Source organism: Gorilla gorilla, chromosome X (assembly GCF_029281585.2).
Source record: "Gorilla gorilla gorilla isolate KB3781 chromosome X, NHGRI_mGorGor1-v2.1_pri, whole genome shotgun sequence".
NCBI lineage: Eukaryota > Metazoa > Chordata > Mammalia > Primates > Hominidae > Gorilla > Gorilla gorilla.
The window spans coordinates 148,239,112-148,265,874 of record NC_073247.2 but is presented as its reverse complement, the minus strand read 5'-3'; the positions used below and the strand labels follow the sequence as shown (position 1 = coordinate 148,265,874).

Here is a 26,763-nt window from a genome sequence, read left to right as displayed (position 1 = left end):
AAATCAAAACAATTGAACTCATGGAGACAGAGAATAGAAGGATGGTTACCAGAGCCTGGGAAGGATAGTGGAGAGTTGGTGGTGGGTGGGAGGGAATGGGGATGGTTAATGGATACAAACAAATAGTTAGAAAGAATGTGAAAGACCTAGTATTTGCTAGCACAACAAGGTGACTATAGTCAAAAATAATTTAAAATAACTAAAAGAGTGTAAGAGGATTGTTTGCAACACAAAGGATAAATGCTTGAGGTGATGGATACCCCATTTATCCTAACGTTATTATTATACATGGCATGCCTGTATCAAAATGTCTCATGCAACCCATAAATATATACATCCACTATGTAACCACAAAAAATAAAAATATAAATAGTGATAAAACTGTAATCCTTATGAGAATGCTATAGCCTAGTTCATTTCTATAATCACTAATCTATAAAAATTCATAGTAACATGCTATTTTAAAATCTTACACATTAAATTAATTGAAAGAAACCATTGTATACACAAATGGGTTACAAAATTATTTTCAATTAATTATGTTAAGCTAGGGAAATAATTAGGGAAAGGTCAGTGTTCATTGTTTACATAGGAAAAAATAACATATTCTATTTAGCATTTATTTGTGGAGGACTGATTTTATTTTCAGTGTTGAACATGATCACTGATTTTTAGAATGGAAATGTTCTTAAACACAAGTCTCATTTGGATCTGAAACAACAGTCTTAGCTGAGATTTTTAAAGGATAATCTTTGCTAACAGAAAAAGGGAATTGCCACCTTTTTGCTTTTTCAGAGACAGGCATCATTTGAGTATGTGAGTGTCCAGTCCATTTGAAGCAATTTCAGTTCTTCCAGATTGTAAAGTCAGGAATGGGTGCGTGTTGGGGGTGTGATGGGTGGGTGGTGTGGAGGGCAGAGGCAGCTGCTAAGTCAAAGCCAATCGGGCCACTTGTAAATTTCTCAAAACTGTAGAGAAAGAGGTGAATGAGGTTTATAGGCTCTAGCCCTATGGGGCCCTGACTTTCCACAGTTTCAAGACCTTGATTGACCTGGTGGAAAAAAAAATCCCACCTCCCCTACTCTCTGCCCAAGTTAGCATCTCACAAAATTATTAACTAGCATGTAGATGAAGTCACATGGACAACACACAGAGGTCAATTACCCCACCTTTGTGTGTAAAGGGTGGTATACACCTTGTTTGCAAGGGGAGAGAGTATTTTTTTAATTGCAAGAGTAAAATGCCAAAGTGATACAAAGAAATAATTTTCCCCTTAGCTCTTTGGAAGTAAGGTGGGAAAGGAAAAACAAGATAGATATGAAAAGCCAGAAATCTGAGTCTGAGATTATTATCAGTTGATGTGAGCAGGAATTTACCTGCTTATGTCAGAGGAGCGAGCATTTGTCTCTTAGGAACAGGGAGTCTTTTCTTTCCTCTTTATTAAAGTAGAAAAATTATTACTGCCTTCAGTTTTATTCAAGAGAGAGCTTCCAGGGGTTTGCAGGGAAATGTTATTAGATCCTCCAACCTACATAATATGGCAACTCTATTGGAATCATTTCTTCTTTTCCCTAAACTGCATGTTAAGAGTTCACTTCTGATGGTATATATTATCTTCTAACACAGATGAATCTTTCTAGAGTCAGCCAAGATAAACACACACTTCTATAATTATGTGCTACAAGTGCTCTAGAATCAGCCTCCACCCTGAATTTTTCCAACCATCACCTAAAGAAGAACATGGATTTTGAAAGTAAATAACTTTCAAAGAAAATGTACTCCTTAAGCCTTTTTTCCTCTTACTGAATCTAGGAAACATATGTAATACACTGGAAAAACTGTTCTTGAGACAGGAGAATTACTGTATTAATGCCAAGATCGCCAATCCACTCACAAAAGAGTTGTGCTCTTTATTTACATAGCAGATGGGAGGGGAAAATATCTAAGAGCCATCCCGACATTAACTTAATATCCTGATATTAAGTATTCCAGTGGTGAGAAAAGACCACTGAGTTCAGAGGCCTGGATTTCAGTGTTGGCCCTGATACTGGCCATGTGATCTTAGGCAGGTCATTTAGCTTCTCTAAGCCTCAGTGTCCACATATATTAAATGAAGACAATAATGCCAATGTTAGGGTTGCTGGAAAATTTGAATGAAATGATGGATGTGAAAGAAATTAGAACCCGGCATAGCACCATCCAAAAAAGTACAGTTTTATTATTATTCATCATCTGAGCTGTTACACAGGAGCAAGCAGGGTGTGGATGGGGAACATTGACAGCGGGGGCTTCTGGGATTTTCACAGGGCAAGTACTGAGCTCATACTAGACACGAAGCTGTTTAACAAATTGGGGAGGCAAGTGGGTGTGAGCAGCTTTCATTTTTATCTGGAACAATATGCAGGGATGTCTTGCTGCCATGTCTTAGACCAAGTGTTGTCTTTCTCCTCCAACTTGACTAAAGATGCTGCAGGTATCGATGTGGGTGGCCCCAGTGGTTTGGTGGTGTAAGTGAGTATTTCCCAGGTGTCTCTAACTCTGAAAGAGCTAAAGGAGAAGTTACATGGTTAATGAAAGCCAGTTAGGCCCCTATGGAAGGCTGTAAGTCTCCTCCAGGGTCCAGATGAACACCTGTGGGATGTCAGATACCAGAGTCCTCAACCTCAGAGGAAGGGAAGACAGAAACTCATGAAACTGCATCCAAGAAATGCTCTGGATACAGAATAAATTCTATTGCAGCCACAACAGAATTTATTCAACTTGTGACGGGCAGTTTACTCAATTTCTAATAAGCAAGTTATCAGATTTCTCAACAATTGCATTTGGGGGTCACTTTGTTAGGATTGAGAAACCAAAGTTTTCAAGTGAAAGTATGTCATTCATCAGGACCAGACTGAGACTTTTCAGCTTCTTTTCAAACTTTGAAAACGTAGGAAACCCACAGCCTCAACCTATTCTCAATGGGTCTTGCCCACCCTCAACTCCTTTTCCTTATTCTCTGTCCTTCATACTCACTTGCCACAACCTCACCCCTAGATGAGCGTCCCCATTTGCCTTCTCTGCACATTACGCTAAGCTAACATCACTGATGAAAATTGCACAACCCAACTGAGAGTTCGCACTTAAAATTCATGAGCTCAGACTTCAGATCACCACCCAGAAATCCTACTTATGTTTGTCTACTATCAGGCTTTGCTTTCCCAATGCCCAAGAAGACTTCTTCATACTTTCTCACTCTCTTTAAATATCCCACACTCTTGCTGTCTTGCTCCACAGTTGATTGAGAAAATAGAAATCGTTAGATTAGTACTTTTTAGTCTCCTCACAAGCAAGCCTGAAAATCAATTTGCATCTGTGTCCTTATTGGCTTTCTTTTGTATACTTTCAATGGCAGAACAGCCCCTGTTCTTATGAAAGGTCAATGCTTCTACATGTCCCTTCTGTCTTCTCAATGACTTCACCCTTCAAGTTACCTTCATCCTCCTATATTGGATCATTCCCATTATCATGCAAAGAGGCTCTAATATTTGCCTCTTAAAAAAAGACCTTCTCAAACCCCATTAGCCTCTTTAGCTAACACCCTTTTTCTCTTTATCATTTCAATGTTAAATTTCTCTAAGAAGCTCCTTGAATTTACTATCTCCACTTTCTCATCTCTGGTTCACTCTTCAGCCCACTTCAGTCTGGCTCCTGTCCACATCACATAATGAAAACTGCTCTTAACAAATCTACAAAAATCTCTGATGCCACATCCAATAGGAATTTCTTCTTATTTGACCTTCTCTTATTTGATCTCTCCACAGCCTTTAACACAGTTGATCACTCCTTCTGTTTTGAAACATTTACCTCTTTTAGCTTCTGTTATGTACCACACTGCCCCGGTTCTTCTCTTATCACACTGGCTACACCTTTTCAGTCTCCTCCGTTGGTTCCTCATGTCCCCAGTCTAAATATTGTCACCCTCCAGGCCTCTTTCTGCAGCTCTCCTCTCTTCTATGTCTATGTCCTCTGCCTAGGTGATCACATCCAATGGCCTTAAATACCACTTATGTACAGGACTAATATACATCCCAAATGTTTACCCAGACTTTCTTCACTTACATATACAACTGTTTAAAAGGTATATACACTTGGATGTCTTATAGGCACCTCAGAATTGACATGGCCAAAACGGTTGTATTCTCCTATCCATTTGTTGAAACAGGAAACCTAGGAGATAACCTGGATTCTTCCCGTTTGTTTGCCATTCCTATTTAATCCATTACCAAGTCCTAAGAGCTAACCCTCCCACATAGATCTCAAATACCCCTATCTCTGCTGTTGCCACCTAATCCAGGCTATCATCCTCTCATGCTTCTTGCCTCTTTGTTTTCATTCTTCCCTTTCTCCAATGTGTCCTCTACAGAACAGCTTTTGTGATCTTATCAGATGCAAATTGGATCACACATAAAATCCTTCCATGGCTCACAATGTCACTTAGAATATGAAATCTCAACTCCCAATGTGACCCATAAGGCCCCTGCACCACCTGGCCCCTGCCTACCTCTCCAGCCTTGTCTTGTACCACACTCTCTCCTTTCTTACTCCACTCCTGTCACCCTGGTCTTTTTTTTTTTTTCCATTCTTCACACACATCTCGGGCTTTTGCAGGGACAATTTCCTCCACCTCCCTCCATCTCTGCCCTAATTCTTCCCAGAGCTGGCTCTCTCACTTCATTCAGGACCCTGATCACACGTCACTTCCTCAGAAAGGCCTCCCTTGAACACTTTATCTAAAGTTGGCCCCCATTTTTCCCTATTTCAACACCTCATGTGTTTTCCTCACTCCACTTATCATAACTTGCAAATATTTTGTATTTTCCCTTTGGGGGTGGGCATGTCTTCCCCACGAAACTATTAACTCTATGAGGGCAGGGACCAAGACAATTTTATTCACTGTTATATCTCCAATGTATATTATAGTTCTGTGTCTGGCAATTAGCAATATCAACTGTTATTATTATTTGTAGCCATTGAAGCAATATATAACCAGTATATCTATTTCTACCGACCAAAAGATAAAATCAAATTCACTAAAACTTTTGACCAACGTTTGTGAGACTAACCTCCAGAATGTCTTTCTCCAAGGTCTCTCTGACTACCCTTTTGGCTCTGATGACTCTTCTGCTCCACATGCCCCTGCTTCATAGATGCGTGACAGCCCACATGAGGGGACTAGGGCCGTATCGGCGGGGCAGGAGGAGACTCTGCCTCCCTTCCTTGACAAATATTTTTCTGGAGCCTCACATAGGAAATCCTTCAGAACAACCTAAATTTCCACTGAAAGGTTCATGTAGTTCACTTTGAAATGAGGTTAATATAAATTATATAAAGAATAAAACATGAGGCCGGGCACGGTGGCTCATGCCTGTAATCCCAGCACTTTGGGAGGCCAAGGCGGGCTGATCACCTGAAGTCAGGAGTTCAAGACCAGCCTGATCAACATGGTGAAACCCCATCTCTACTAAAAATACAAAAAATTAGCCGGGCATTGTGGCGGGTGCCTGTAATCCCAGCTATTTGGGAGGCTGAGGCAGGAGAATCACTTGAACCCAGGAGGCAGAGGTTGCAGTGAGCCGAGATTGCGCCATTGCACTCTAGCCTGGGCAACAAGAGCAAAACTTCGTCTCAAAAAAACAAACAACAAAAAAAGAATAAAACAGGAAGAGGCAACTGAGTCTCATGCCAAATCTACTCCCCCAGGAAGTGGGGGAGCAGGATCTGGGCAGTGAACAAGCTCCCCAGGTGGTTCGTACCATCAGGCAAGATTGGGAGACTGGTGTCATGTTTAAGAGCATGGGCTTTGCTGGGTTCCATTGTCCTTTTACTTGGAGCCCTAGGAAGTCCCTTCTCTTCCTCTCAGCTCCATGTTACCTCCCTCTGCCCAGGGCCACAGTGTTAGAAAGGCGGACTTGGGCCTGTTGGCATAGCCACCTTTCCTCAACTACTCTCTGCAAGGAAAGAACATCCCCCACCTTCTTTCCCAAAGGTATATTTTTCTTTGCTCTTTTGCTTGCTTTCTGAGCCTTCTGCATCCCCCTTCCTTTATTTTAGGATAGTGCCCTGGTCCCAGATAGACAGTGAACTCATGTGTGGTAAAATAATCTCACCAGTGACTAATTTTCACTGTTGTATACTTGATTTAACTTGGAATTGTTTCTGATAATTTTATGACGCTGTGAGAGCAAGGAGGTAATACTGCATCTGCCACTTGCTGCTGTGTGACTTAAGGCAAGTCCTTTCACCTTTTTGAGATCAAGTTTCTTCATCTATAAAATGGGGATATTCATTCATTCAATCACTATTTACTGAATATCAGTTGAGTAAAGCACCTAGGACATATTCACATACACCTCACAAGGTCATGGTGGGGACTGAGCAAGATGGAGTAAGTGGTATGTGGCTCATAGTCAACACCCAATACATGTTGTTGTTGCTGTTAGTTTTAGTCTATGAACAATTTTAAGCATCAAGTTATCAGTAATTCTGAGACTCACAATAAACAAATGTAGAAACTAGTAACAAGTACTCAGGAAACACTACAATCCTTGCCTTTCATAAGTTAGAAGGCCAACAGAACTCATTTCCTTGGGCAGGGACTTATGTGATGCCTGCCTTGGCCATGCTAAGGCTTTTGAACCAGCTCTAAATGAATCTCCTCACGGAGGCATGGCCAATTAATCACCAGGGTTGGTTTTTGTTTTGTTTGTCTCTCACACAAAGACATCAAACAGAATAATTTTTACTACACTGGAATAATTTTTACTACATTACTACATTTTCTTACCGTTTCCTTGTTAAATGCTCTTTTATTGTTTCCAGCATTCACTCATTCATTTATTCAACAAATTTGTATACCACTGTGCAAGGTGCTAGGGATACAGTGGTATACCTCTCAAAGTCTCAGTCCTCATGGGGTTGACATTCTAGTGGGGTCTATAGATTGCCCTCACCCCTACTTCACACCAGACTGTCAAATGCCTGAGATCAGGGGCTGTGGTAGTGGGTCTTCCTTTGGATCCTCTCTATTTTTATTTTTTATGGAGATGAGGGTCTTGCTATGTTGCCCAGGCTCGTCTCTAACTCCTGGGCTCAAGTGTTCCTCCCGCCTTGGCCTCACAAAGTGCTGGGATTACATGTGTGAGGCACCACACCCAGCTTGAGTCCTCTCTTAAACACAGCACACAGAGCACAGCTTGGGGAACACAGGATGCCCTCCAAAAAGACTTCTTGATGGTTCAATGTATGCCAATGCTTAGAATAATGTGCCAGCCATTATTCTAAGCATTGGTATACATTATTTCATTTACTCCTCACACCTCACCCAATGAGGTGGGCACTATTTTATGCTTATTTGACAAAAATGAAGCAACTGAGGCATGAAGTGGTTAAGAAATGTGACCAGGTTCCTGAAGCAAGTAAATAATAAAGCTGGCAATTGAACCCTGAACCCAGGTCATGAAGATCCTCCTGTCATTCCACCCAGATTGTCCTCTTTTGTAAGTTCCCACTGACACCACTTTCAAATCGAGTGTGGAGCTCAGAGTCCTGGCGTCACGCCTCAGTTGACATTTTCACTGACTGCAGAGTCCTGGGGTGGCCCTATGTACTAGGCTGAAAACTGAACATCTGGGACACAGCAAGCTAATCCTCATCCTCGTGAATTTCTTAATTTTTCTGAGTCACCTTGGCTACTTCAGTTAAGTCCAGCTCAGGTTAAAAAAAAAGAAATAAATAAAAGAATACTAGGCTGAAAACTGAACATCTGGGACACAGCAAGCTAATCCTCATCCTCATGAATTTCTTAATTTTTCTGAGTCACCTTGGCTACTTCAGTTAAGTCAAACTCAGGTTAAAAAAAAAGAAAGAAAGAAAAGAAAAAAGAAACTAAGGAGAGTTGCTTCTATAGCAAAATAAAATTTTACAAGATAGGAAGTGAATATACTCTTTTTTGAGGCTAAAATGAAACAAATTCTATCTATGAAAACACTGAGTGATAGAAATAAGGCTCCCGTCCATTACTGGAGACTCTGGGTTTTATACTACCAGTGTCTCCAGTAGTAGACAGAAGCCTTATTTCTCAAGTTCGTTCTCAGGATACAGACACACACCATCAAAGGCTGGACCAGATACCTACTTTCATTTGGAAGGCTGGTACTGGCAGATCCACGAGATACATATAGTTTCTTATCTAGAAAAGAAGAAGAAAACATTATTGGAACTGAAATTTCTAGGACTAGGTTAGAGAGTGCCCAGTAGCATTCCAGGGGCCCCACATTGCCTGGCCGTAAGTTTATGAATATCTAGCATATTCTCTCGTATCAGATGCTACAAAAACTGAGAAGCTTCTGTTTTAAAGGTCCACTACCTTCCAAGGCAGTGTTCCTGATTAAGGGTCACTGACTTCCTCAACAGATCCTGGACTTCAGTCACCAATTAATACAACTCATGTCAACATGAGTAGAGCATGAAGACTTTGGTGATAACCATTTGTTTGTGAATGTGTCTTGAGATTTCAGGAATAGGACAATGCCTGCATTAGTTTCACCATGATGTGCCTGGCTTACAGTAGATGCTCACTAAATATTTGCTGAATTGGACTTGAACTGTAAAGAGTTGCTAAGTTTGGAAGGTGATGATTTCAGCCATCTGTGTTCTAACCTACTGTCGAAACAGGGCTCTGCTGTGTGTATGCACAGGCATATATACAAGCACAGTTGGCCTAATTTTCCCTGTGAATCCAGTAGGAAAGGACTTTTGAAAAAGAGTAGAGGGGTAGGAAATTTCACAGGTTTCCCAAACATGACACTTCTATGATTTACTCCTTAAGTACATTCCTAATCAAATTCTGGAAATGACAGAGTGGTATTTTAATGGGAAATTTGTTTTCCACATTAGAATAGACCACAGTGCCTGACTTAGGTAGGCTATGCTGAACAGGCCCTTTGTTTACTATATGCTTAGTTCAGTGTAAAGATGGCTTCTAGTAATTTCTTTCAGGCATGGAACACTAGAACCACACTATGTATGGACAAGGAAGCTGCAAAAGAAAATTCGTCCAGAGTACAGAATGACAGAGGATGCAGACTTGGTTCCATGAGACTATAAAATATATATTTATAAGTGTTTCATATGAAAGGCAAATCTTGCAACAGAGTAGGTTGATTTTTTGGTGGAAGTATAATTAATGCCAATTCTTCCCCGTCCTTTTACAAAGAAGGGAGCCTTGTTTTCTGATGGATATTTTGCATCTGGTAGGCGCAAATTAAATATTTGCTGGGTGAATGAGTGAATGAAGAGGTGAGTGAGCCTTAAGGGTGTTTTTAGTTCAGGGGAGGGGTGGTGGTCAGGGAGCAGGAACCCAAGGGAAACCAAGCAGGAGGATCCCAGAGTGCAGGAGCAAGCCAAGGACAGCCAGGCACTGTTAGGTCTCCAAGCAGCAATGGGGCTGCCTCTACAGTCGCTTTGAATTTTAATGTGTGGAGCAGATGGTTGGTATAGATTGCCCTTGTTGTTTGCCTGGAGCCTGACATCACTGCAAGTTGCCAACCTGTTTGGAGGCTACAGTTTGAGCCTGTAGGTACGTCACAGAGCTCTGTTCTGCAAATGGCTTATTTAATTGCTCCCAATGAGGTAAACACAGGACCCTGCGATATTACGCAGCAGCCCATCATTTTTCTAAGGTAAGGCCAAGTTGACAGGCTAGGGTGAGTACTTCGGGCCAAGTCCATCTGGCTGGCTATCTATGTAACCCTTTAGCTATTAAACTGTGAATGTCAATGAAGCCTAGTGAAGATATATGGAACATTTAAGCAGAACATCCCTTCCCTCAGCAGCCCTATGTCCAGAGTGGCAGCAATTAGTCTTGGCACCTCATCTCATGCCAACTCACTCTCAACCACAACCAATCAGAGGCACCCCTCCAAGTATCTGTAGGATTTCCTTACAGTGAACTGAGCCGGGAGGCAGGTTGAAGAGCAACCCTGTGCTTCCAGCTATCTGGCCAGGGTTGCCATTCTCCCTGGCGGCAGATTCCTGAGGACGGGCTAGGCATCTGTCTTGCTGGAGGAGACTTAGGAGAGGCTCACGTTTCCCATCAGGCTGGGGCTCTGGAACCAGGTGCCGAGCGGGGAAGGCATGAGAGTAGCCAGGCTCTAAGGAGCTGGTGCCGGCCAGGGAGGAGAAATGCCACAGCTCCCCAGGCCGAACAGAGGCCCTCCTAGCCAGGGATGGTGAGAACTGATTCACAGCCATGGGGCCAGGCACATGCAAGTTGCAGTTGGCGGCACGGTTTGTGACAGGTACTTCTGGCTGTGGCTTTGTCCATGGAGAAGAGTAACGCCACTGATTTGGAGACATGCTATCATCTGAGAAGGAAAGATTTAGGAGACATGTTAGGTGTTTATTGTTTTCAAAATGGATGTAGTTTTTTTTTTAATACATACTCTATTTTTTTAACTTGAAGGAAATACAGAAAAGCTAAAATAAAATCATCCTAATGATAATATCCAGAAACAGCCACTGTCCTCCGTAGGTGTACTGTTTCTAGGATTGGTTTCTATTCATGTATGCATTGTTTTCACAACATATATTGTTATTCAAGCCATTTTTGCTTCATTAAAATATCATGAAAAGCCTCCTATAGAAATGAATAGGCCAGGCACAGTGGCTCATGCCTGTAATCCCAGCTCTTTGGGAGGCCGAGTTGGGCAGATCACTTGAAGCCAGGAGTTCGAGACCAGCCTGGCCAATACTGTGAAACCACATCTCTACTAAAAATACAAAAATTAGCTGGGTGTGTTGGTGCACACCTGTAGTCCCAGCTACTCGGGAGGCTAAGGCAGGAGAGTTGCTTGTGCCCAGGAGGCGGATGTTGCAGTAGGCCGAGATTGCACCACTGCACTCCAGCCTGGGCAACAGAGTAAGACTCGGTAAGAAAGAAAAAAAGAAAAAGAAAGGAAGGGAAGGGAAAGGAAGGGAAGGGGGAGAGCCAAACACCAGCTTTTTAAAGTGCTGTACAGTAAGTAGTCCACGGTAAGGCAGTAATTAACAAATGTCATATTTGTGCACTGCTTGGTTATTTCCATTTTTTTCTATTATGTTAACAGCATTACAATGAGCATCTCTGTATAGATACCTTTGCTCCCGGATCCAACCAGCTCCTTAAGGATACTTTTCTGGAAGTAAACATGCTTGATTTGTGTTTGGTTGCTGCTATCATCTAGCTTTATTTTACAGCTGGTGTTTTAAATACACCAAATAGGGGGACTCAACAGAACTTTAAAAAGGGCTTAACACTTACCTGTGCTGGTCACTCACACAACTCTAGGAGCTAAAACCACATTTTCCAGAGTAATATGAGGCACAGGGATGTTAAGAGACTGAACCAAGGTAGCAAAAACAGATTAGCCAAGAAGGGAAGTGAGCTGGAACGATAAGTAATGGGGAGGGAAGTAGTTGCTTGGACCCCATTTTGCAAAAGCAGAATTCTGAGGGTCAAGAGGTGACTTAGTTTCTTCTTGTGAAGTTCATGTGGATTGGTTAAGAGGGATGGAGTGTCCTTTGGTCCCATAGACACTATTCTTACTGTGCCTATGATAGCCGCTGAATCTGAGATCTCAAATGTCCAGGATAGCTTAGGACAAGGATGAATGTTTTCCCCATTCTCAACACCCACTCAGGCAAGAAGGGAGGAGGGAAAGAGTTCTTCCAGACAGTTCTTAAAGCCTGGAGCCTATCATCTATCCAAGATAATGGAGAGAGGGTGGGTGTGGAGACAAAGGAAGATTAGCCGGCTGGAGAGGATGTCTGGGACACTGGTCCTCTTTCCCATACAAACCTCTCCTAGCGCTATTGAATGTTTGGTTTGACTGGATTGTGTACAAGATAAAAAATTCTGAGAGGCCTGCCCAGTGTTACTGGAGTGCCGTCACTCAGTGTGACAGAAAGGATAGGAACAGAAGTCCAAGCCCTCAAGGCAAAGACATTCTCCCCAATATCTCACACCATTCACAGTGAGTGATGGGGGATGGTTGGCCCTTCTTATGAAACCAAAGGCAAGACAATATATTAAGATTTGTTTTGGTGAGGGTGAATGCTACTTCTGAAAATTGATATCTCCAGGCCAGAAGCAATTCAGTGCACAAAGAGAGTGATTAAGCTAATTTGGTGTAATCACAGTCTGTGTTTCATATTGAATGAGGGTACTGCATGTCCTAAGCACAAATTAGAAACAAAGCGTAGCCCCTGACAACTAGGCAGTTTCCATCTGAACAGGCCTTACAGATCTCATACATATGACTTAGGGGCTGAATGCTTGAAATGTGGAAAGCAGAGCCCCAGAATGTTTTGAGTATTTCTCTTAACTGCTTCCTTTCTAGAATTCTCTGAAATGTTAAGGGAAGTGGGTTGGTGTGCCACAGTCCAAAGTCATATATGGTCACCAGGTGCCCCAGAGCACAGTTTGGATGGGAGCTTATGGGCACGCACAGGGTGTCCTAACCCCAAATTCACAGTGATCCAACAGCGGGCCTTGGGTGGCCTGGGGAAACACATCATTCCAGATTAGGCTTGGAAGTCAGTGGCCCATGGAGTGGAGACCCTGGATTTGAGTGGGCCTCTCTTTTTCAGGCCTCTTGGGCCAACTGCTCCAGCAGCCACTCCCACCTACCCTGTGGATGGGTAAAGACCTCTTAAACTACAAACCCGCACTGGCTCAAGGCTGCTGCTGCTACTAAAAGTGACCCTGGTGACATTTTTTTCATCCAAGTGCCCCCTATTAATTACCTCTAGAAGTGAGAGAGGGAGCTCCAGGGCAGAATTTGCTGCCTTCTCAAGCCCCTGACCACATGAATGAGTGGAGAGCAGGTAAGAAACACCCTGATGCAGGCATACATGGGTCAGGCTAGGATTTTTCTTTCAGCAGGAGTACAAATGGCTTCCACTCCACTAACTTCAACCCTGGGCATCTAGACCCTACCTCTTAGTCCCATTCATCCCTCTAGAATTCCTGATGCTGTTGGTCCTGAGACAAAACCTGTCCAGAGAGAGCTGGTCTCCATTTCCTGCACTGCCCTTTTTCGGTGAAACTGGCAGGCCATTCCCCCTGCCTTCCATGCATACCCAGAGGCACCACACATTTCCACCCATATACACTTTTGGGAGCCCCAGAACACTCTAGAAAACACCTTCAGGCACTTATGAGTTTGCCGCCATTCCAGAGTACCTTCCCTCCACTTTATCCTTGCATGGAGGCCCTGACTTCCTATTCCAGGTTAGTTTTTCAACATACAAACTTAAATGTCACCCTTTCAGAAAGGCCTTCCCTCAACTTCCAATCTAAAGTTTGTGACCCTGTTACTTTCTGTGACTGCACCCTGTTTATTTCCTTCATGGCAGTAATACTGTAATTTATTTATTTCTTAATTCTTACATTCATTCATTCACTATTGGTCTTCTTTATCATCAGTAAGCTTGGCGAGAGCTGAGATCATTTCTCTTTTGTTCACCATTATATCCCCAAGAACTTGCACAGTGCCTAGCACATAGTGGCCCTGAAAAAGTATTATTCTAATGAGTGCACACACTTATTTACACACAAACACACATACATATGCACAGTTGCAAACATGTACACACTCATAAACACAAACATGCACACACACACACATACACACCCTTCCCCACTGAACCTTTCTAAATCGAAGAGAGCAGGATGAAAGTGGTTAAAAGCACAGACTTTGAAGTCAGAGAGGCTTGGAATCCAATCCCAGATCTGCCACTTCCTAGCTATGTGACACTGAGCAAGTCCCCTCCCACCTCTGAGACTGTTATGAGATTGAATGAGACCATCCATGTAAAAGGTTTAGCACAGTGCCTGGTACACAATTGGCACTCAATAAGTGGTAGCTGTTGCTGTTGTTATTATTCATCATTTCAGTTTAAAAAGCCACTCTGGGTTTCTTTACTGGTTTGCAACACTCAGCACAATCAACGTGAGAAAAAGCAAGATGGTCATTAATGCACGAGGCCTAAGAACCCTCCCTGCCAACAGTCACCTAGTGCTGGAGAAGGGAGGGGCAGAAAGGACTGAGCCAAGGGGCCCATAACAGCAGCAGAGGCAGCAGCAGCAGAGGCAGCAGCAGCACTTCAGGGCTGGTTTGGAGGCTGGAGTAGATACTGGTTATAAAAGAGGGATTTCAGAAGTCTTTGCTCAGTCTGTGGCCATTCCCAGGGAATAACACATCAGAGGTGGGCAGGAACAATTTGTAAATATATAGTAGTTTTTGTTTATTGAGTACTCACTATGGGCCAGGCACTTTACTTAGCACTCTGCATACATGATCTCATGTGATCCTCACAGCAACCCAGATGAGAAAATCGAGACCCAGAATGGTTAAAGTGACTTGTCTAAGGACACACAGCTAGCAAGTGGTAGAGGTGTCTGATTCCAAACCTTATGCTCTTACCAACTATGCCTCCCCAATATTGCAAAGAATGCAGTGAGGTGGGCACTTTTACACTCTCCTTGGGTTGGAGGGCTGGCAGATTGGCATAACATTTCTAGGAAGAAATTTGTCGGTAAATATCAAAACCCTAAAATTTGTGTGTACTCTTTGACCCAAGCATTCCACTTGTAGCAATTTATTTTAAGGATATAGTCAATGATGCATGTAAAAATGTACCCACAAGGATGTTCAAAGTGATTTGTATAATATAGCGAAAGATTAGCAACAACCTAAATATCCAAAAATTTTAATTAATTTGGTACATCTATAAAATGATACTCTTAAGCCATTAAAATGATGTTGTAGTAGAACATTTAATGGCATGGAGAAGTGGATATGACATTGTTGAATTTTTTAAAAAAGCAGGTTACAACCCATTCTGTGCAAAATGATGTCACGTTGTAAAAATTAGTACATGTCCATGGATGCACATGTGGTTTTTGTTTCCTGAATGCTTATCTGTGTTTTCTAAATTTCCAAAAAGGAGTATATTTTATGTTTGTAAATAGTAAAAATTATGTTTTAAGCAAAAATGTAAGAAACCACTTGACACGTGAAGCTCCCAAAAAACAAGTCACAGCTGTGAACGACTAATCCATGATTGCCTGATTTCCTTCCATCTATCCTTTCTTCTTTCCTTCCTTCTCTTCTCCCTCTTTCTGCATCTTTTAATGCAAATTCTGTGGGATTTTTTTTTTGACAGGGTCTCACTGTCTCCCAGGCTGGAGTGTACTGACAAGATCATAGCTCACTGTAGCCTCAGTTTCCCCAAGCTCAAGCAATCCTCCCGCCTCAGCCTCAGCCTCCTGAGTAGCTGGAAATACAGGTGTGAGCCACCACACCTGGACAATTTTTAAATATTTTTGTAGAGACAGGGTCTCTCTATGTTGCCCAGTCTGGTTTTGAATGCCTGGCCCTCCCAAAGTGCTGGGATTACAGGAGTGAGCCACCATGCCTGGCCTACAAATCTCATTTTATGATGAAGTTGAAATCAAGAACCCTCTGAACACATGCACACTTTGCACTGTGAAAGTCCAACCTTTGGCCTGCATGATCTGCACGCATTGACTTTCCCTCTCTGCCCTCTTTGCTGGTGGCACTTGCACTTCATCCATTCACCCCCAAGTACAAAAAGCATATTGTTTGCATTAGCTGAGGTCAAAATAACACTGGGGATGGAGGGACAGCTTAGAGGAGATTGTGCTGTTCCAGGGCACCAGAGGGGCCTCTCAGTTCCTTCCCCTCTTTCACAGCTGCCTCCTTGGGGTACCTAGTCTTTGGATGAATATCCAGGTTCCTTTTCCCAACTGAAAATAGAGATCAAACACAGAATATGAGCTAGTATTCGAAATGCTGAGTGGCTAAGATCTGAAATCAATTCCATCTGCCGGCAAATACTATAGACTCCCCATATTAGCTGAGAGATCTTGGGCAAGTCACTTGACTGTCTGAGCCTCAGTTTCCTCATCAGGAAAATGGACATAGTCAGAGTTAACCAGTAGAGTTGGTGTGAAGATTCAGTGAGATAATCCACGTGACAGACCCTAGCAAAGGGCCTGGCACACAGAAAGTGTTCAAAAAGTGTTAGCCATTATATACATTATTAGCGATAGTCCTTATAGGTATTAAATCCTCTTGCTGGGGCATTGTCAGAGTGTACAAAGGCAAGACAATGGGGTATTCAAGAGACTGGCTCTGGAGATCGATGGACTTGGGTTTCAATCTTTATCACTCACTGGCTGTGTGACCCATCTCTAGACACTTACCTTCTCTGGGCTGCAGTTTCCTGCTCTGTAAAATAAGGATAATAATATCCATTGCAAAATAGTTTTGTGAAGCACAACCAACATGCAGAAAAATGCACAAATGGAAGTGTGCAGCTGGGGGAATTTTCATAAACTGGGTAATGAGCACCCAGCTCGAGTAACAGAACCTGATCACCACCCCAGAAGCACACCGTACCCCTCTCAGTCACAACACCCCCAAAAGGTAACCATATCCTGTCTTCTGACACCATAGGTTAGATTTGCCTGTCTTTGAACTTTATAAATCACAGTGGATTTCGTGGACTGAAGTAAAATGCACTAATTTTAGTGTGGTGTCTGGTATTCGCTGGAAGCTCCATATATGTTTGTGCAGATAGATTCCTTTTCCTTACGAGAAAAGAGGACAGGAAACTGTCAGTATTTACAAGGGCCATAAACAACTAGCATGACTATATCTCACATAGATATTTACACTTTTTTTTTTTTAAAGCCAGCATTTCTTCCCTACCCTTACTGATTATGGCAGATGGGAGGGGAGAGAGAAGGAGGCTGGATCCTTTGAGACTTCTAAAGGCCCATGTATATACCCTCTCACCTTCTCTCAGCAGCCCTAGAGCAATGTTGCCAGGCCTGAGGCCGGCCTCAGGACTGGGGCTGGGGACAGGACAAGAAGAACACAGGGTGGCATATGTACCAGGACCATGCCCCCTACAAACTATAGTTACTGAAGCTTCTCTAGTTACTGATTCTAAAATTCCCAATGTCCTTTTAAAAGGGAGATAATTCAAAGATACCTTCAACTTGTATTTTCTTTTCTGAAGTACAGCCAGTATAAATTATACATAAGTAAATAAAAACACAACACTGATTGGGGAAGAGAAGCCAGGAAATTTGACGGCATTTCCTAGCCACACGGGTCTCTGTGTTTGGGTCTTGCATATTTGGCTCAACAGAGAGCCCTTAGAATGTGGGCGAGTCGGCCATGGGAGCCCATGAATGGGAGCCTGTTCTCCTTGGAATGGCCTAACTGGGCTGGACGGCCTGGTGCTGGTCTGTAGGGTTTGAGAGGATACTAACAATCAGTAATGAAAGGCCACTTGAAAGATTTCCCACCATTTTCAAAGCCATATGTATGTCATATAACACCTCCAGTGAGAACCTCTGTGGGACTGGAAGCCTTTCATGGGGTCCTCCCCTGAAGCAGCAGAGCTTATGAGAAACTTGACTCCTAGTGGTGATAAGAGAGGCTTTGAGGGAGGCAGTTTTTCCTTCATTTGCTCAATCAGCGGACAAATATTTGCCTAGCCCGCACCACACTCTGTGAGGGAGACAACATCTTCACAGTCAAGGGATTTGTGGGGTTCTTATAGGGAAAATGCAACAACCAAGAAGGAAGATGGAGAACCAAGCCACCTCTCTATCTGGCCTGTGAAGGCTGGCTTGGGCAAGGAACAGGGCCATGCCCAACTTCCCTCAGCAGGCAGGGGTTTCACAGAAGGTCAAGGTGAAATCAGAAGGCACAGGAAACTCTATGGCAGCCATGAAACAGAATCCCCTGAAAACCTGGAGGCTTATGGGAGATGCCTGCTGTTCTGTGAACCTGGTGTTTTGAACACAGGTCCTCACATCTATCTTAGCTGTTCAAAAACTCAACTCAAGCTTTGGACTACATTGCACTTACTATGTGCCACTTGACATGAATTATCTCATTGACTCCTCGCAAGCACTGTCCTATAATTCAATATTATTCCATTTTAGAGATGAGGAAACTGAGGCACAGAGAGGAGAAGTGATATGTCTGGAGATCACACTGTTAGTAAGTGATGGAGCTGGCTTGGCCCCATGCTGAGTGGTTCTAAAGCTGTACACCACACCGTACTCCCTCTCTATGGTGACCCCCATCTGTAGGGTTAACACCTTGTGATCAAAATCATAATTTCATTCGTTCAAGCCGTATGTATTGAGTGCCTCCATGTGTCAGGCATTGTGGTAGGTACTTAGAAAGCAGCAGTTAACAGATTGAGTCCCTACTGCCACGCAGCTCAGAGGGTAAAGGGAGAGAGGAGTCGAGAAAGAAATACAACATATAATGTGCCCGGTGGTGACAAATGCTAAGAAGAAAAATGAAGCAGGGTAAGAAGACAGACGTGAGAGGGTGGGGGCTTTCATTTTTTAAATAGATTGCTCAGACAAGGACTGTTTGAAGTGGTGACATCCAGGTGGAGACTTGAATGGAGAAAGGTGAAGCCATGCAGGTATCTGGGGAAAGAGCATTCCAGGGATAGGAGAGACCATGTGCAAAGGGCAGGCCTGAGGCAGGATTGTCCTTGGCATAGTTTATGAATACCAAGGAGCCTAGACTGGAGCGGGTGAGGCAGAAAGTGGTAAGATATGAGATCAGAAAGACAACGGGGGCCCAGATGAGGTAGGACCCCATTATAGACTTTGGATATGATTCCAAGTGACATGGGAAGCTGTCAGAGGGTTTTGAACAAAAGAGTGATAGTGTGTGACTTTCATTTTAATGCTACCATTCTGACTGCCCTCCTAAGAATAGACTGAAGGAGAGGAAGGGAAGAAGCAATGAGACCAATTAGGAGGTGACTGCAGCAATTCAGCGGGGGGCGATGATAGCTTCTAGGACCCAGGTGATAACGGAGGTGAGAAGATGCGGTCAGATCTTGGATATTTTGAAGATAGAACCTACACAATTTCCAAAAGGATTGGATGTGGGGTGTGAGACAGAGAGGTGTTAAGCATGACTTCAAGGAATTGGAAGGGTGCAGCTCCCATTTATTGAGATGGGAAAGACTGTGGGCAGAGCAGGTTGAGGGGGAAATTAAGAGTTTATTCAGTTTGGGAGCTATTTTGTTTGAGTTTCCTATTAGGCATGTTAAGTGAAGATCAAGTAGGCAGTTAGACAGGCACGTCTGAAATCCATTCTGGGTTGCAGATATGCAGTTGGAATTGCTCAACATATAGATGGCATTTAAGACCAAGACAGTAAGTGTAGACAGAGAAAGGAGTTGTCTGGGACCTGAGTACTGGGGCCCTGAAATGTTTAGAAGTTGGAGAGAGAAGGACATATAGCAAAGGAGACTGAGAAGAAATAGTAACCAGGGAGGCAGGAGGAAAACCAAGAAAGCATAATGTTATGGGCTGACTGCAAGCGAAGTAGGTATTTCATGAGGAGAGAGCAATCTTCTGTAGCAAATGTTATGATAGGTCAAATCAGATGAGGACAGATAGGGACCATTGGATTTGGAAAGTGGAGGTCACTGGGTAACCTTGATAAGAGCGATTTCAAGGAGTGATGAGGTTGAAAGCATGAGTGGAATGGAGTTTAGAGAGCATGAGAGGAAAGGACAGAGTACACATAAATACCAATTTTGAGTTTTGCTGCAAAATGAAGCAGAGAAATGGGGCAATAGGCCAAGAGTTGGTTTTATCCCAGCTTGGGTTTTACCAGGCAAGTAGAATAGAGAAAGTGAGACCATGGCTTGATGATGCTTACAAGGGAATGATTATAATGAATCCAAGCCAATGTGTTCAGAAATAAATCAGAGTCAAATAGCCGAAGTCAGTATACTTGTCTGTGTATTAACTGCCCAAGATTTTGACACTTCCAAGGAGTCAGTTAGATCTTCTGAATCCCACACACCACATTTCTCAGCTCTTACCACATGTCAATCCCCCAAATGATTCAAGACCATGGTCATTCCTGCTTCTGTTGTGATTATTCAGCACACTCTTAAACATCACCTCCCCGCTCCCCACACACCCCCTCCTGCCCATTTTAACAGCAAGCTCCACATCATTTCATTTAGTATCTGCTGCTACCCTATGCCCTTCCACATATTTATTTAACCCACAAGATTCTCTGAGAAAACCACATTGATTGACTGCAAAAGTAAATTCTAAGAGAGAAGTAAATTCTGCAAAGGTGAATACATCAGATACACATCAACTCCCTCTCCAGTCCCAAAAAGCAAAGCCAGAATGATGGCATCTGGAAACAGGGGAGCTCTTTGCCTGGAGGCAGAGGCCCCACTTGTCCACTTTACACAAAAGCCCCCACTTGGAGGTACGTATGTCTTCCAGTGGGAGCAAGTCGTTCAACATGTGCACTCACCAACACCAACAAAGAGCTCTTGAAATCCACCAGACCCTGATATATTTGCTCACTTTCCAAAAAGGTAAAGGGAGCCATATTGAGTGACATCCAGCTGGCGAGGGTGACTTCTCCATTAGGCACAGGAGGCACAGTGCCTAGGACCCATTAATAGTTTTAGGGGCCCACAAAAATATTTTAAAATCGGAAGAAAAAATGAATATGACAATGATACTGAATATATTTAAAACATGAACTCAGCTTGGATTATATTCATCTTTATACCAATGCAGTCATAAAATGTAACTTTTAATGTTTTTGTGGAGGAAGGAGGTCCATGAAGACAAAAGTGTCCAGGGTCCGTGAAAGTCATACTACAGCCCCTGCTAGTGTGATGTTTAAGGCTTCCTTCAAACCTGGATATTTTGATGTGCACATTTTGACTTAGTTATCTTGAAGTAACTGTTTTGAGATGTACGACTGTTTATTTCTTAACAATTACCAAATAGACACACCTGGCCCTATGAAGGGTGGGAAAGGGATGTGGCAAGACTATTCATCTACTTCCCTCTGGCCCCTGCCCTTGCTCACCAAACCATGCACTATTAGTTGAGAAGAGGCTGGGAGCACCTACATGGGACATGCGTTTTCTTTTCATAGATGCTTTGGTGTTCCTGCCCCATCAGGCCTATAGTAATAATAATAGTGATAATAATACTAGCTAGGTGTGGTGGTTCACACCTGTAATACCAGCACTTTGGAAGGCTGAAGTGGGAGGATCGCTCGAGGTCAGGAATCTAAGACCTGCCTGGGCAACATAGCGAGATCCTGTCTCTACAAAAAAAAAAAAAAAATTTAAATTAGCTGGGTGTGGTGGCGCATACCTATAATTCTAGCTACTTGCGAGGCTAAGGCGGGAAAATTTCATGAGCCCAGGAATTCGTGGCTGCAGTGAGTTATGATCGCGCCACCACATTCCAGCCTAAGCAACAGAGTGAGACCCTGTCTCTAAAAAACAGAAGAAGAGGAAAAATACTGATAATGATTACAGTAAATAGTTGTGGAGTTTCATTGTGTGCTGAGCAGTAAACCCAGCATTTAACATGATTGAGGAAATAATAAAATAGGTGAACTGATTTGATTAAACAGCACCCATTTTTACATTAAACTTCTTTTTTTCTTTTTCCAGTAGCTTTACTTTTTTTTTTCTTTTGAGACAGGGTCTTGCTTTGCCACTCAGGCTGGAGTACAGTGGTGCAATCATGGCCCACTGCAGCCTCAACCTCCCATGCTCAAGTGATCCTTCTGCATCACCCTCCTTAGTAGCCGGAGATATAGGTATGAGCCACCACACCTGAATAATTTCTTTAAATTTTTTTGTAGAGACAGGGTCTCACTATGTTGGCCAGGTTGGTCTCAAACTCCTGACCTCAAGTGATCCTCCTGCCTTGGCCTCCCAAAGTGCTGGAATTACAGGTGTGAACCATCACACCCAGCCAGCTTTGATTTTAAAACTTTTCAAAACCACCTCTCTACAACTGGGAACATTCCATTTATGGAAATAAATTATATAAAATGCAAATATTATCAACATTTAAAAACTATCATAACATACTTCTGCTCTAATGGCTTATTCAGCAAGATTCTAACTTATGTTTTAGTCTTTTATGGAAATTTCAAGGTTCTTTGTACCTAGATATAGTGCTCACAAATTTGCATATTTGTATGTTCATTTACTCATTCAACAAATCCTTGTTGGTTGTCCCCTATGTCACAGTCACTGTTTCTAGATGCTAGAAATACAATATTAAGCAAAATCAGCAATGGTCCTTGCCCTCACAGAACTTTCATTTAATGGAGGAGTATGCAATAGTCAAATAATTATAAAAGTGTAAAAACTGCAACTGTGACAAGGGCTGTGAAGGAGAGTTAAAGAACGGTAGGAGAATCTGTAATAGGATATTTGAATGCTTGGGGGTGTGGGTGGTCAGGGAAAGCTGCCCTAAAGAAGTGATCTTGGGATGAATGTGGGTTAATTAGGAGAAGGGAGGGAAGAGCTTTGCAGACAAAGAACAGTTTGTGCAAAGGCCAGGAAGAAATCAAAGCGAACATGAAGGACAGAAGGAAGCCAGTTTCTGGAGGACAGGGCTGGGGAGGTGAGGTTGGAGCAGTAGATGGCAGCCCCATTTTGACATTAAACTTCTAGGAAGGGGTGTGGCTTCTCACTAGTCAGAGCAACTTGCCTTTAGCAAACATATAAGTGTCCAAGTGTGTCAAGTACATCAAAGAACTGGTGTATCCGTGGCAGCCTTGATAGGGAATCCCAGCTCCCTCCCTCCCCACATGCTCACCGTTTTTCAGCATCACACCTTCACTCTGACTTGAGGGGGTCAATTCCTGGGGGCTCTTGATATTGCTCAGGGCTCTGGAGAAGTGTTCATCCACTACGCTGCTGATGTCCCCTTGGAAGTAGGTGAAAAGGACACACCGGGAATTCCATTCCGTCTTTATAGGCTTCTGCTTGCCTTTGGGCAGCCGGATGGCAGTCCTCTTCATTTCTTCCATTGTGAGTGAATGACACAGGTGATAGCTGTGGACCAAAGGCAAAATGTCACTGGCACTATTTACCGAGTGGCTTGGCTGTGGTTTGGGTGAGCAGTGTCCTTGGGGGCAAGCAATTTGCTCCCACCAGGTACACGTGCTCACTGGGGCCCCAGGGAGCCACATAGCTCCTAAAGGTCAATGACGATGCTGTTGAGAAGCCTTGTCTAATCAGTCTTCAAGGGACAACACGACAAATCTCCATGAAGTGCTGAGAAGGGGCCTTCTCTTACAAATGAGAATGATCAGGCAACCTGACTAGAGAGAGCATCAGGAAATGGGGAGGTGGGAGGACATTGAGGCCAAATAGCAGAGTAACTTGCCTCCTGGGGAAGTGCCTTTCTCCTAAACGAATGAGCCAAGGTTGGCCGAGAACTACCATGGGCTCCCATGGAGAGCTTGACCAGGCAATCCAGTTGGTGCTTGACAATTTCAATAGTAGGCATTGCTTTCCATCTTGACCACTTGCACGCAGAGGAGTAAACACATCAAATTCTCCTACTCCCCTGACGCCTTAATCTATGTAAGACTGTGTCCTGCACCTACCCACATCCCATCTTAGAAACTAGCAATTACAAACAACACCATCTCTAAGGACTCCAACAGATATATTCTGAACAAAATGCAGATGTACAAAAAAACATTTTCATACCAATGTTGTCACCATTGGTGGAAACCTCCTGAAAGATTGTAAGATTGTCAGCTCTGTTCCCCAGCACATCTTTTGTATCTAGAACAGTGCCTGGAATAGAGTAGATGCTCAATAGCTGTGTATTGAACTGCCCTAAGCTTGGGTTCCATCATTGGTATCATCATATCCCACCTTGGGAGTTCCTTGTGGGCAGAGGCTGGCTATTTGCATTCAGACCAGGTCCTGGCACACAGTGGGCCCTCAAGACATGCTGTGGCCTTTCTTTACTAGGGAAGTAGCCTGTCAGGATGCTTCTTTACCTTTGATCACCGAATCTGACTTGCCATGTGCTCTGGCTAAAGATGGGTTTGACCTATTCATTCTTGTCAATTTAGTGAAAATGACTAGAGTTTAATAGACTGTCTCTCTCTCTAGTTTATGAGATCCTTGAGAACAGCATTTCATATTCATTTCTTTATTCCTAGCACCTAGCATAATGTAGGTGTTAAGTAACCAATGTTTCCTCTGGTTGACAGTCATGCTAAGCGTAACCAGGTACTAGCTCAAAAACGAATCCATTTCACGCTTACTTTCCAAAAACATGTGAACAAATGCTTTGAAAAACTGGTAGTTTCTTATAAAGTTAAACATATTCTTATCTTGTGACCCAGCAATCTCACTTCTAGGTACACATAGCCAAGAGAAATAAAAACTATGTCCACACAAAGACATGTACGTGAATGTTCACAGCAGCTTTCTTCATAGTAACCAAAAATGGAAAGTACCCACATGTTTATCACCAGGAGAATAAATAAATTAGCTGTGACATATTTACACAATGGAATGTTACTCAGCAAAAGAACAAACAAACAAACTACCAATCTACACAACAGCATGTATGAATCTCAAAAACATGTTGAGTGAAAGAATCCAGACACTAAAGGCCACATATTATACAATTTCACATACATGAAACAAGCACAAATAATCTGCGGTGATGAAATTCAGAACTGTGGTTGCCTGTAGGGTAGAGATTGAGAGATTGACTAGGAAAGGGCATGAGGGAGCCCTCAGGGGTGTTGGAAAGGTTCTACATCTTGATGAGGGAGATGGTTACTACATGAATGGATAAATTTGTTAAAACTCATCAAATTTTACACGTAAGACCTATGCATTTCACTGTAGGTAAATTATTCCTTTATTTAGAGAAAAAGCTCATGATCTATTCTGATATTTGAAGGGACAGAAATAAAAACCAAGGTGTTATGAATTATAAAGCAATGAGAAGCATGGAGGCAGTACTTTTTTAAAGCTGCAGTTTACAGAACACCTACTGTGTGCCAGAAACTACACACCTATCTTCTCCAATCTTCATAACCCTCAAATTAGGTATTGTTATCCCCATTTTACAGATGAGCAATTTGGGTCTTAAAGAAGGTGAAATAGACTGCCTAGGCTACACAACTGGGGAGTGGCAGAGCTGGGATTTCAACCTAGGTCTTTCTGGCGTTAACTTCTGTCCTACCTTCACCATTCCTTATGGACTACCCATTGGGTCTAATAGTCCCTTCTCCTCTATGGGCCTCAGTCTCTCCATCTATCTCCTAATCCCTAGGGGGCCTCAAGCCAGAACCCTAAACCAGCCATCTGGTTTCCTTCAGATAACGCAGGCAGCAACTCCCAACTCTGTCTGCTCCCTCAGGGCTTCTCCTTGAAGCCTCTGCCTGCTGCTGGAGGGGCCAGTGAACAACTTTGGAGGACTCACCCTCTCATTCTCAGAATTTCCAGTGGCCACTGCTCAAGGTTCAGGCTTGACACAGCTTGCAATCTCTCTTTGCTAACTCCCCTTGAAGCCACAAGGGAAGGAGCTGGTAGGACCCTGAAGACATTAGGGCCCTGAAGCATGTGCCTAGTGTCCTTGGGTAGAATCCACAGATGCCCCAGGCCAACTGGCTACAGTCAGGAAATATTAGAGATGGAGAAAGTCAGAGGTGGTGTTTCAGCCCCTTCACCTTAGAGAGCTCAGTCCGTGGGCAATTGGGCATCCTGAATAATAAATTCAGTATTCACTGAATAAGTACTACCTATGCCCTTCTTTTCCTCCCCAACCACACCGCACATAATCAAAAGGAAAGCCATAGGCTACTTCTCTGGATCGGCTCACAAGCAACTCCCTGGGCTGCACTTGGACCAAAGTGGAGAGAAACTGTATTTGAGGAATATTAAAATTCTGAGAACTGTCATTGGCTTAGTCCTATGAAGAACTGCATCTCACTCTACCTCTGGAGAAACATGAGGAGCTTCATCCTCAAATGAGCCCTCCATAAGAGGTCTCTTCATTCATGAATTAATTGCTGGGGTGTGTCTCGCCTAAGAGAAAGAGATGCTGCAAAGCTGGATAGAAGGGGATGTCAGTGAGGCTAAAGAAAGGGTGGCTGTCTCCCAGAGAAGATGTTTCCATATCAGTGCCTGGCTTATAGCAAAAGCCTCTCGTACTAGACAAAACCCCAAGGCCAAGTTTTACCAGTGGTACCGCCAGAACGGCATAATTACTAAACAACAGGCAGTTTGCAACTTCCCCATCTCACAAGATACAAAGACAGAAAGTGCTCCCTCAAATATTGCCCACACTTCTGAAAAAAAAAAGAAAGAACAAAAAGTGAAAGAAAGAAAGAAAAAGAAAGAAAGAAAGAAAGAAAGAAAGAAAGAAAGAAAGAAAGAAAGAAAGAAAGAAAGAAAGAAAGAAAGATTTGAGCACAGAATCCCAAACCAGCATTTTGGCCAGAACTCTACCACAATCTGCCTGCATGGACGCACTTACCGCACTTCTCCAAAATGGTACCTAGCAGTCTGGGGTAGGGTGGGAAGTCAGAGGGGTTAGTTTGTCAAACCAATCACTTGGAACGAAATCCCCAAGGGGACCAGATTGTATCTCATTGAGCAAAGTATTTGATGACTACCCCCATTTCTTCCCAGTTAAGTTTCTTTCCTTCTCCCCAGAAAAAAAATCCCCAGATTCTCTTACCTCTTAATTCTGGACCATCACCTGATTCTATGGCTGGGAAAAGATGGCCAGAGCTGCCTGGCTCACTTCAGAGCAGGTTAGTG

The 26,763-nt window shown here is 43.1% G+C and overlaps 1 protein-coding gene across 1 annotated transcript; it reads right to left on the bottom strand.

Moving 5' to 3' along the window:
* Positions 1-2,198: 2,198 nt before the first annotated feature.
* VGLL1 (vestigial like family member 1) lies at positions 2,199-26,762 on the bottom strand. Its single transcript, XM_004064938.3, has 5 exons — positions 26,681-26,762; positions 22,775-23,013; positions 9,987-10,406; positions 8,177-8,230; positions 2,199-2,547 (listed from the first exon to the last, which is right to left on the bottom strand). The coding sequence occupies exons 2-5, from the start codon at positions 22,986-22,988 to the stop codon at positions 2,459-2,461; spliced, it is 777 nt and encodes a 258-aa protein (XP_004064986.1). The 5' UTR covers positions 22,989-23,013; positions 26,681-26,762; the 3' UTR covers positions 2,199-2,458.
* Between the last annotated feature and the right edge of the window lies 1 nt (position 26,763).